General features: G+C 36.8%; 1 protein-coding gene across 1 annotated transcript; it reads right to left on the reverse strand.

Moving 5' to 3' along the window:
• Positions 1-3,032: 3,032 nt before the first annotated feature.
• On the reverse strand, positions 3,033-5,090 carry LOC116197190 (probable pectinesterase/pectinesterase inhibitor 46). The gene is made up of 2 exons (XM_031527243.1): positions 4,012-5,090; positions 3,033-3,887 (listed from the first exon to the last, which is right to left on the reverse strand). The coding sequence occupies exons 1-2, from the start codon at positions 5,081-5,083 to the stop codon at positions 3,208-3,210; spliced, it is 1,752 nt and encodes a 583-aa protein (XP_031383103.1). The 5' UTR covers positions 5,084-5,090; the 3' UTR covers positions 3,033-3,207.
• Positions 5,091-12,719: the final 7,629 nt, after the last annotated feature.

Raw genomic sequence — 12,719 nt, forward strand, 5'->3', positions numbered from 1 at the left:
TATGCAGTGGAGGAAGGGAGCAGAAAAAGCTGCTGAAACTGATGCTCCATTAGGTTCAAATGCTCAAATGCATAAGAGGAAGAGAGCAATGACAACTAGTGGGAGTACTGCCATTGAAATTCAACAATCTGGGCCTCAGTCATCTCTATCACAGAAGAAGTGTAGGAAGAAGTGCACATAAGGCTTTTTGTTGCCTGCAAATATTTTTGCTTCGTTTTGATGGTTTTTGTATAGAGAATGTAGCAGTAGTTCAAGTGCCATTGTATAGATGGGATGTTGTTGGGATTTGTATAGGATACCCCAATGAAATTATAAGGATGATTAATTTTTTGGGAATGACTATGAGAAGTTGGTATTTTCACTATTTGGTTGAGTGAAGTGCTTGGTATTTTGGCCATTTGGGAATGTAGAGGTGAAGTTTCTAATTGATGCATGAATGGTTGAGTGAAGTGCTTGGTGATCTCTAGATTGGCTTCAAATTCTCTAAGCTAAGTGTTGTTGATGGGTCTTTAATTCACCCAAAAAGGTGAGCTAATCAAAGTGTATGCAAGTTGATCACATACTTAAAAGAAAAAAAAACAGAAAAAAGAAATGACAATAAAGTGGAACAGGCATGCATCTCCGACATATAGAAGGATGATGATTGAAATATTGTCATATTTTGTCAATAAGGCATGAGCCAATGTATGCATATTTGCTTTGTCATATGAACTTCTTGCGTTGAGAAATTACGCTGAATTAAATTGACTTCTCCCTAATTTTCCAGAAAAGAAGCAAGGAGTGTGAACAACTAATGAATTAAAGTACATTGATAATTAAAGTGAACTTATGTATCTGAACATGGAACATTCCCATGTTTAACAACGGCCATACAATTACAACTACAATCCAATCCACAGATCCAACCAATTCATCATTTGCATTGCAACCACAGATCATTCCTTAACCAGAGGAATTACATCAGTCACCAGACACAGAGCAGCTCCCTAACAGTCTAGTCCAGTCCAGTCCACCACAATTACATAGACAAATTACATAGACAATCATACTTCATTTCATCATAATCAAGCATCCTAATACAATCATTGTCATAGCTAAAACCAAAGACAAATGCCTTCATCTCTTTAGCTGCATTTCTCTCCTTTGTAAATTCTTCCTTACCTTACTTATTATCTTCTGTTCTTGGGACAGGCTTCTACTGATATACAACTCATCTTCCCACTGAAAATACTTGCATTTCCTTGTATCATCATTCTATAAAGGGCACATGTAAAATGAACGCCATGGATTTGCTATTGTGTTTGATATCATTCTCAATGCTGGAATTCTGCAATAACATAGGATGTTTTCATCTTTATCCATGGTCGAATCACCTATGTCCAGAGAAAAACAATTGTACTTGGAGGTTGCTGAGGCTTGATTAGGTTTCGTGGGGAAATTATCATACTCACCGTGGCATTTGCAGCAATGGGAGTGCGAGCGATGGGAATACGAACTCATCTTGAAGGTGATAGCTTGTTCGACTTTCTTCTGCACCCTCAACTCCTCTGCTCATTCCCTCTTCTCATCATCACCTCCCTCTCCCATCGAAATATTACTGCAATCAAAATTATCAAAATTACGGCAAGCTATCAACTTTGAGCAGACAGATAGTACAAGCAACAGATAACAATGCAATAGGAGACCACAACTTTGAGCAACACCAACCAGTTCAACATACCAGTCATCACCAAATCAAGTGAAAATCGACTAACCTTGAGAGCGTTGATTCGGCTGAAGAGACTGCAGATGAACTCGTCTGGATTGCAATGGAGGCAACAGATGATCTTCAACTAGGGCTGTAGGAAACCACAAATTGGACTTAGGGCTGGCAAATCGGATTCCAATCGGACTTCAATTGGACAATCTATAGTTGAGAGACATTTCCCACACTTACCAATTAACTCTATTAGCTCCGGCGATTAAATCCACCTTGTTGAGACCGTCGAAGATGGAGACTCGATATAGAGTTGCTGGCGGAGTTGAACTCAAGCTCGATGAGTCCGTGTGTCCACGACCTTCGGGGCGACGACACCAGTGGGGTGAGGAGATAGGAAGGACGTCGGGTTCGATGGAGGTTCGTCGGCTTGCCCTAATTTTGATTACAGATGGGGGGAGGGGAGGGAATAGGTAGCAACGATGCCGTTCGGTTGGGGGAGGGAGATGCAACAAGATGGCGTCGTTACGCCTAGGTTTTTTTTTTTTAACTTCAGGCCATAAACGACGTCGTACGTGCTGATGTACACTATCTATCGGCACCGTTTGGCTACTAGATGCCACATAAGCATCCATGTCATTTTCCCGTAACGGCACTAACGGAATTTTGACGGAAGTACCAAAATGTTATGGATTCTGGTCTTTTAATAATCATTTTGTTTCAAAATATCTTTGAAGTAGTAATTTGTTAGTTTTAAAATCTTTCAATGACTATTTTGATAGTTTTTTCTTTTTTGAAAGATAGACCACGTCATTAAACAAAATTGGCCATGAAAACATTGTTTATGACACTTGTAAATTATTTAAGGTCGTTACATCCACATCAACACTCGGGGGACGATAAAGGTTAGGCCTAAAAGCGTCTGACGAAGTAAACGTTATAGGACTGATAAGGCCAAAGTGAAATTTATAAGACTTAATGTCAAAAAAGTTTAAACTTTTAGGACTATTGTTGTATTTCTCCCCAATCAAAAATATATAAGGTTGCTGTAATCCGTACATATTGCATGTATTTCACATGAATTCTAAACTATAATTGACTCTGTTCACTGCATCAATTATTATCTCCCGAATCCACACATCCGCTAACTCTTCTTGCCTATCCACCACATGGTTAGTTGAATATTTCCATGAATGGGCAAAATCTTTTTCTAACAGCACATATCGAACATAACATTTGTAGCCTCGAGATTTCGAACTTCTTGGCTGAAACTTTAAATATTTAACTACTTGTTACTTCCATATATATGATCATGAATAGGGTAGACTCAAATGCATTATATAAGAAAAATATTATATACTTGGTCAATTCAAAATCTCCATTTTCAATCAGTGTTTCACAATCAAATAGTACTAGTTATAAGCATACAAAAAAAGATTATCAAAGAGCAAAGTCATGATTAATTAAGGAACAAGTCTTGTAAATCCCATAGCTGTGTATATGTATGAATTTCAAAGACCAGGTTTGTAGCTGACATCCGCCTTCTTAATCCAATGCTCCCCTCCAAGGAATGACTTCACAGTGAACTTCTCAGCCTCTTTGATGCTCAGATTTGTCCTCAGCCCCTTCCACTTGACCCGGCCCTTGGTCGATGCCCCTGGCCCGAAGTTCCCGTACTCAGAATAGTAAATAGTGCTGGGCGCGGAATCGCCTGTCCAGGGCAGCCACCCCTTCGGGTCGATGAAGCTGTTCATCATGGTCTTCACGTATGCTGTGGTCGAGTAGTTCTTCCAGGGCCGCCCCAGGAAGGTGCGCACGGAACTCAGGTTCCCCGAAGGCCAGAGGGTGCAGTTGTGGATCGAGATACCGGTGTTCTGGTTTGGGTCTGCCCTCCCTTGGGCAGTGATTGTGTTCTGCTGACCCTTCATGGGGACCCTCGGGAGGATGTTGCAGTTCTGGAGGACAACCGCGGAGTTTCCAAAGATGAAGTCGACCGTCCCGTAGACATCGCACTCACGGTAGAACTGGCGGTTCGAGTGTGCATATAGAGTGTCCTGGAAAGCTTCGAACTTGCACCGGTAGAAAGCTGAGTGGTCTGCCGTCGACATCAGCGCCACTGCCTGGTGCTTGCTCGGGCCTGCTGTGTTGCGGAATCCCATATCTCGGGCTACGAAGCCCTTGCCAAAAACAGCTGCACCGAGAACAAACGATTATGAGCCTATTGGAGAGGTACATTGCTAATGATTCAATTTGAACTAATATGTTCCACATGTGTCAGTATTTTGTAAGAGGTGCAGTAGTAGATGATGTATTACCAAAAGTTGCAGATTGAAATGTCGGGGTGCCATCGACAACGTTGAGTTTCCCAGTCACGATGGTCACATCCTTACCGTCCCCAACCATCACAACGTTCCACTTTGGCTTCTCAACACGAACATTCTCCTCGTAGATGCCCTTCTTCGCGTAGATCACGTACCTCCTGTCACTCTTGTCGGGGACGTCCTTTAGCGCGTCCTTAATGGTCTTGTACTTCCCTGAGCCATCCTTAGCCACCACGGCATCCGCAATCTTCCTCAGGTCCGCCGAACTCTGGATGAGTTTCCGGTCCTTTGGTTTCAACCAATTGGGGAGCTTCCTGTCGTTTTGGTGCGGCCATTTGGGCACGTTGTTAGTCTTGTCATGATACTCGACTCCCATGAGACGCCTTAGCTTGATCGAACCCATGATTTTCGAGATCCACGTGATAATAGCAAGGCTGTTGCTCGTGAGCTCTTGCGATATCTTGAGGTTGCTCTTGACAGTGTCCTTCAACGGCCCAAGGGCCAACTCGTCGAACCCATCTAAGCATGTCTCCTGGCACGTTCCAGCCGTGCTTAGCCAGGTCCGGAGATCATCTGAGGAGTCGAGGTTGCCTGATGCGTAGGACCCGTTCAGGTGGTCAATTGCAAGGGCCAGAAGGTCATGGCAGCTGTCCAGAGCAGCAACTGCAGCTGAGTTGTTATTATATGGTTTCAGATGACTCGATAATCGGTCCGATGCTTTGCCCAGCTCGTCCATCGCGACTTGGATGGCGAGCTTAAACAGCTTCTGGGGCTGCACGACCTGGTTCGGATTAACTTTGTGGGACATACTGTTGTAGCATGACTCCTTGTACAATGTCAGGTCGCACACGGCCTTCACCGAGGTCGACGGTGACTTGGGGTCCTCACCTGCACCGTCCTTGTTGGAGCCATTGCCGACCTGGGTCCCAACCACAGCAGCTACTATGACGCAGACGAGGACGACTGAGGATAGTGCGATCGTGATGAACCTCTTTCTTGATTTCCGGCCAGCGTCGAGCCTTGCCTGCTCGGCCTCATTGATCTTCCCATATGACGAAGCCATCATCACTTACTTGCTAGATGTATATTCCTTTTCTGTATGTTTATTCATCCGATCGGCTTTGATACTTGAGCATCGACGTGCAAATCCATTTATATATTTTGTGCATGGGCAGGGATGTGTAGACGAAGTTCGTTAGGTAGGGCAACAAAAACATACGTGCGAGGCACAACCGTTTCTCCTCAATGGCCAAAAGAAGTCATCCATTTGGAAACTTAAGTGCATGTCGAGTGGGACTCATGTTATTGTTTATTTTTTGGGGAATTTTCAACGTTCCCAATAGACAATTGTTATCTCTAACTTTTTATTTTTCTTTTTGGGCCGTATATTTTGCAGTAGGTTTCTAAAATAATTTATTTTATAATGGGTGGGTATAAGAAAATTTCAACTAATTCTTATGTTGACATATGTATATGGGGGAGTTAAGATCAGCCAACGTTTTTTCATGATTAATTGATTTCTAAAGTTCTTCGGTAAGTAATTGATTCCTAAAGTTCTAATATGTTAAAGTCCATGGTACTGCGACAACAAAAAGAACATATCATGCAACCGTTGTATCACGAGAGGACTAGAGCATGGTGTAACAACTAACGATGCAATCGCATTTGGTCTTGGGATAGCTCCGGAATTAAATCAGGCTAAAAGGAGACCAATTTGGGCCTCGATCAGTTGTGGAACTTTATAAGTTTTGGGCCTCTATCTAGTGAAATGGAAACAGATTGAGGTTGGTCCAAGGCATAGTGAGATTCTTTTTTGCTAAATTGCATAGTGAGATTCTTGGAAAATATACAAAAAAAAAAAATCCCTGGCAATGAATTGCATATATTATGATAAAATCATGAATTTACTATCGGTGTACGTCTAAGCTAAGGATCCTTATCCACTTGTTACATAGCTTATTCGTAGCTAGAATTAAATCTTGCCCTGTGTAAAAAAACCTAGAACGTGGCCCGGTTGTTTTTTATGTTTTCCTCAAGTTTCTGTCGATAGCAACTCTACTTTATGTCAATGAAAATTATGCGATTCGTCTACAGTCAATTCATGTTATCGATATACTATTAGCTTATGATGGAATGAACGTTTTCTACTTTTGACTCACTACCCTTCATGTCAATAGGACAATATAGCATTATCTGCTAAAAGTTTCTTCAACTTATTCTTCATTGATACGACTGGGAAAAAGAAAAAAAAATAGAAGAAAAAAGATACGACTGGAATGCTTAAAATTTCGCTGCAAAAACGCATCGATTCAAGTCAAGGTCTGGTCAACCGCAATATTCATTTGTAGTTTCCTTCGTTCGGGTCTCAATCAATTTGTCAAAATCAAGATCCGGTACCGAATTTAAGGGTGGCTTATAGATACTCGATTTCACAATTGCTGCTGGATCTATTGGAGCGCATAAATATGACCACGATAAGAGGTCAGGTCAGGTCCCAGGCATAAAAAACAAAAACAAAATGGCTAGCTGGAAAATGAATATGGATAGATGCTTTATGAGGATTGAGGACAGCTTAAGACCTTAGCTATGTTCAGTTTACTTGGTTGTATTGTCCCATCCCATCCCATCCCATCCTATTTAGGGAACAATACTAAGAAAATAGTCGTCACAGCCTTAACAATCAGCTGATATCAATTCTGGTCCCAGTCCCTGTCTGGATCTCCAGCCTTTTAAAATAGGGACAATGACACTGTTGGTCCTAATTATTTGGCATTTTTTGACTTTGAGTTCTAAAAGTTTTAAAACGAGTGACCAAGTCCTATAAGTTTGAGAAAAGTGTCAACATTGGTCCTAAATCTAACCGACCGTTACCGTCAGCCTACGTGAATCTAACGCCGTTAAAGTAACCCTTACTGTGATGACGTGGCACGTTCCTATTGGTCTGACTTAACTAATAAACTTTTTAAAATTGAATATTAATCCCTCATTTTTTTCATTTTCAAAAAATGCCCTAGGTCGGCACTGTTCATCTTCTTCTTCGGGAACTAGGTGGAGCACTGTTCATCGTCTTCTTCGGGAACCAGGTGGAGCGTCGATTCCCTCTGGATGTTGTAGTCGGCGAGGGTCCGGCCGTCCTTAAGCTGTTTCCCGGCCTCGGCCCTAAGTCCACAGGGAGAAGCGCTCCTCTTATGGAAGCGAAGCTTGAATGGATCACTTGAGGCCCTGTATGATTGGGACCCCACGAACGTGTCTCCTTGCGGTTGGTTTGGGATCAGTTGCAGTCCTGATGGCCAGGTTGAGGGATTGGTCCTTCAGGAAATCGACTTGCTAGGGGCTGTCCCGACCAATCTGAGCTCACTGTCCTCCTCATTGAATAGGCTCGTCCTCACTGGAACGAACCTCACGGGGTCGATCCCAAGGGAGATTGGAGTGCTTGCGGAGCTGAACTACTTGGACCTGAGCGACAATGCTCTGAGCGGGCTCATCCCAGCGGAGCTCTGTGCGCTGCCCAAACTCGAGCAGCTGTACCTCAACTCAAACCACCTGGAGATCGATCCCAGCCCAAATCGGGAACCTAACAAGACGATGACTACAGCTTGAGGACGGCCGGACCCTCGCCGACTACAACATCCAGAGGGAATCGACGCTCCACCTGGTTCCCGAAGAAGACGATGAACAGTGCTCCACTTGGTTCCTGAAGAAGAAGATGAACAGTGCCGACCTGGGGCATTTTTCGAAAATGAAAAAAATGAGGGATTAATATTGAATTTTAAAAAGTTTATTAGTTAAGTTGGACCAATAGGAACGTGCCACGTCATCACAGTAAGGGCTACTTTAACGGCGTTAGATCCACGTAGACTGATGGTAACGGTCGGTCAGATTTAGGACCAATGTTGACACTTTTCTCAAACTTATAGGACTTAGTCACCCGTTTTAAAACTTTTAGAACTCAAAATCAAAAAATGCCAAACAATTAGGACCAACAGTGTCATTGTCCCTTTTAAAATATCCACGCTGCCATTCTCATTGATCGGATACATAAGAGATATGGATCAGTGAGAGAGGAAGTTGAAGAAGGGTCCCAGTCCCTGGGACTATAGCTGCATGGAGGCACTCTAATTCCAGGGAAGAAATAAATGTCGTGTTTGTTAGCCGACATCGGGACTCCAATTTACGTTTGATCCAGTCGAATGATAAGGTTCAAAGAATTGCTAGCAACTAACATGGATTGGTCCGTTGGTTCTTCTCAAATAAGGTCTTCAATTCGATTATTGTGGATAAAAAAAATTCACGCTATAAGAACTTACTTCTTAGTGGACCGATCTAATTCAACCGAATTAATTGGAATCCGTTGAACTTCCGGATATTAGAGTACATATCAAAAAACAAAAAAAAAAGAGTATGGGTTGCAGATATAGTATGGTCAAGGACTGAATACCATACTCATCAATCAATTAAATGACAATCGGGTTGGCCATCTTCAGCAAATATATATATACCTCATTCTTCGTTAGTGTACCTCATTCTTCAGCAAATAACCGGTTGACAATCCGGTTAGTGTACCTCATTCTTCGTGAATAAATAATAATCAATTAGAATATCTGTACATAGTAATTTGTGAGACCACTGCTGAGTCAATTTTTCACTTATAAATATTTTGGTTTGGTGTTCGTACTAATCCGCCTAATCAACAGTACTTCATTTTATAAATGTGTAATACTCAGCCAACTAACTAATCAACAGTCCTTAGTCCCGATTGAGCCCTAGATTGACCCATAGTGCTAGTTGTCAAGGCTAATCACTGTACGAGCATATGCCTCGTCCCAATTCAACTCGTATACAGCAATATGAACAACATGTCGGAATCAAAAGTGGGACCTATATTCGATCAAGTGGGATTTAATTAGTATTTTAAATTCATAATTAAGACCCACGTTTATAAGTCATATGCTTCTAGATTTTACTAACCTCTCAATTTATAATTACCTATTTATCCTCTCCATTACCACTTCTTCTTCTTCTTTTTTCCGGGTGGGTTCTCCATTCCCTCTTTTGATTGGAGAATAGTTACATGGTTATACTAATATAATAAAAGGAGAAGGAATTTCTTTGTCTAACTTCTAATTTCTCAGTTTACCCCTATAATTGATATTACATTATTTAGTGATCATTAGATTAAGAATATAATTGTAAACTTACATAAAAAATTACTCCCTCTTCCACCTTTCTCTCTCCCTCTCTCTCTCCCCCACCAACTAATCAATGGTGGACTTTTTAAATTTATTATTTTTTAATGAAAAAAATCACATGAGATAATTGAGAATAAGAGAACAGAAATCTATAATACCTATCTATATATATAATAAAATTGACTCCACTTTGCATTAAATAGGGTCACAGTTAATAGGGTTAAAATTGCCAATTTATAATTATATAACAATAAAATATTTAATTAGATATTATTATATAAATTATTTCAAAAAACAATTAATTGATCATATATATAATTAAACCATAAACTATTGACATATGAAAGAAATTAAATTATATGAAACTGAGTATAGAAATGTATAAATCAGATTCGTAAGAGAAATTTCAAAAAAAGATATTGAATAAGTTAATTAGTCCAACTTTATCGAAGGTTTATTATTCAAGGATTATTGTGTGAAATTTTATAATATTTTATAATATTTTTGTGACTCTTAAGAAGCAAATTATATAATTATTATATAAACGAAATAAACATATGAAAAGACAAAACTGCACATATACAAAGATAAAACACTAAAAAATAATTAGTTTTTCATATAAAAATTTCCAAAAAATAATAATAAATCACTAATTCTACAAACTTATTAATAAATGATAACTCATTAGTGAATTTCATTTATTTAATTGGATGTTAACCTAATTTCTATGATAAGATTAAAATTGTTATTATTATTTATGAACTTACGATAATATAAAAAATTAAACAAGGATGTCAACAAATTTGCATATTTAAAAAATGGGTAATGAAGTAAATATATATGAATTTATCATAAGGATGTCATCTACAACAAATCTCTCTAATATACTTACTATAGAATAAATATATCATATAATACTTATTAATTGGCACGTTTTGATGCAAACTATATATTGAACCATGCAAATCAGTCTAATTTTATTATTTAGCTATCGTATGAAACTTGAAATTAATTATTAAAAGTATTTTTTTAAGAAGCCAATATATTTTTTAACATTCAGAATAATTGATATATAAATTATATATAAATATTTTAAACTCATAAATAAAATATAATTTTCACAAAAAATTATGGTCTTATAAATGAAAAATATTATGATATAGCGCTATGAGCTTAAATAAAAATCTCATAAATATTGTTTAAAAAATGAGCGAAATGAAGTTTTATTCTTATCACTAAACTTAATATATCAATCTATATTAATAATTAACAAAAAAATGATGATGTAAATGAAATAAATAGTATCAAAATATTATTATAATAATTAACTTTCTATGTGGTAAAAAATAATTTACTTATTCTAATTTTTAACAAAAAATGTTAAGATAAATATTTGAAATTATAATTAATAATTGAAAATTTTATTATTTTTCATCAAAAAATTTGTGTTTCAAAATGTAAATAACCATAAGAAGAAATGGTTTAGGAATATATCAAAATGAACCCGTGCAACACACGAGATTAGAAACTAGTTTAAAGTAGAATTGGCCAATTTATTATGCATTAAATGTATTAGTATAAACAGTTAATTTTATTTTCCATAAAAATCAATTTTAATTTTATTTTATGGGAAATGATTCATAACAAAATATAATTTTTTTTGTTATATAAGATGATGCTATAAAATAATTAAAAGAGAGAGTTGTACATAGGGTTTTGCTCTTACTTGCATTGCAAAAACTTTAAGTATATGTAATGTATAATTTTTACATCAATCGTGTCAAATGAAGAAATTTGTATATAACATGATTTATTTAATATTGTCTTTATAGTTCATTATAAAAATTTCTAAAATATTAATAATTTTAACGAAGCAAATTTACATGTGCTTATTTAAATATTGACTGTGATTTTGATATAATTTTTTTTGTAGATATCTCCAAATTATATATTTTACATATGTATAAGTATCATTGTAATTTAAACATACCATAAAAGAGTTTAATGTTAGAAAAAATGTATTAGGCATATCTATTTATCTGTTTAATTATTATTTATTTTAAAATTAAATTAAATAAATACTTTATATGTTAACTGGTTAAGTTATCAACATGTCTGATTTCTAATTGAAATACTATGGTCCCGTTTGAAATTTGAGTTTGGTTTTAAAATCGTGATTTTGATTTTAACTATACCCATAACAAAATAAATTACACTCATCAAAGTCAAAATAATGGGCCCCACCCATAAATATTTATACCACTCCATTTTAATACAACTCCATAATTACAATATTCTCAAATGAATGTGGGCCCGCAAGTTTGACCAAATACTCCGTAAAATCACAATCAAAGTCAAGTTAAAATCAAACCTAAATTTCAAACGTTACCTATATGTTCGTAGAAAAATCACTTGTTAAAAGAATTTAAAATAATCTTTCCACATGTTAGTCTTATGACTTTAAATTATGTATAAAATTTTTAATTTTTTTATTAATCTTATTGAACTACGAATTTATCAAATAGCAATTGTTGCCATTATGATATTTGTCTTCTAAAGTATGTTAGACAACTATTAATAAAACATGGGTAAAATACACTCTCCTTCCCTGAGGTATTGTGCAAAGACACTCCACCCCATTCTTAATCAAAATAGACACTTCGCCCCATTAACCTTATTGACTTAATAAGATAAACTTCTTTTGACCCTCAACCTTTATTTTCTTTTCATTTATATATGTCTTTGTTCTTTTTCAATTATTTGATTTTCAACATCACGCGATTTATTCACTTTGGTTATACTATTTGAATTTTTTATAAACTTATAATTGTGTAATATTTTTAAAAATAAAAAATATTGAAATAAAAAGGAGAAAAGAACAATTCGTCAACAATCATTAGAGCTTTCAATGATCTAAAGAAAGGGGTGTCCATTCATCAGAAAAACACAGCAAGGGTGTCCGATGACGAAACATCCACTCATCAATATTGATATCCAGAATTACTATATTTGACACCGAGAGATCATGCCTATACCGAATACTTGTGTTTCACAGTAAATGCCACAAATATTCTCACAAAGTTACGGGCGACTATTTTCACTGTTTGTAACATCAGTTCGATGTTGAGATCTTAGAGGTCCTACTTTAAGATATCAATGTTATAAGTAGAGCCTCGCCAATGGCAAATACTCCACTATAGGTAATCGAAGACCTTAATGATCATCGATGGTCTAGAACATAGTAGTTACAAGCATTATTATTATTATTATTATTATTATTATGTATTTTCAAATTTTTTCATCCACAAAAAATTTGCATATCAACAGATTTATTGATGACTTAAATGATATGACCCAAATGTGGACTAGATACGTCACCTTGAAACTATATTGAAAAATAATATGAACTAGGACAAAATTAAGAATTAAGCTAAAGAAGTACCAAAAGAATTTTTTTCAATTAGGTCAACATGGACAACGGGGTGAATTATTAATTTTACTATTAAGAACATG

This window comes from Punica granatum, chromosome 2 (assembly GCF_007655135.1).
Source record: "Punica granatum isolate Tunisia-2019 chromosome 2, ASM765513v2, whole genome shotgun sequence".
In the NCBI taxonomy this organism is placed as follows: Eukaryota; Viridiplantae; Streptophyta; class Magnoliopsida; order Myrtales; family Lythraceae; genus Punica; species Punica granatum.

What these genes read in the sequence shown, in the direction of transcription:
- LOC116197190 (XM_031527243.1), bottom strand. Translation starts at nt 5,083, where the DNA reads ATGATGGCTTCGTCATATGGGAAGATCAATGAGGCCGAGCAGGCAAGG. An exon ending in ATTTCAATCTGCAACTTTTG is followed by an intron (nt 3,888 to 4,011) that starts GTAATACATCAT and finishes TTCTCGGTGCAG; the next exon opens with CTGTTTTTGGCAAGGGCTTC.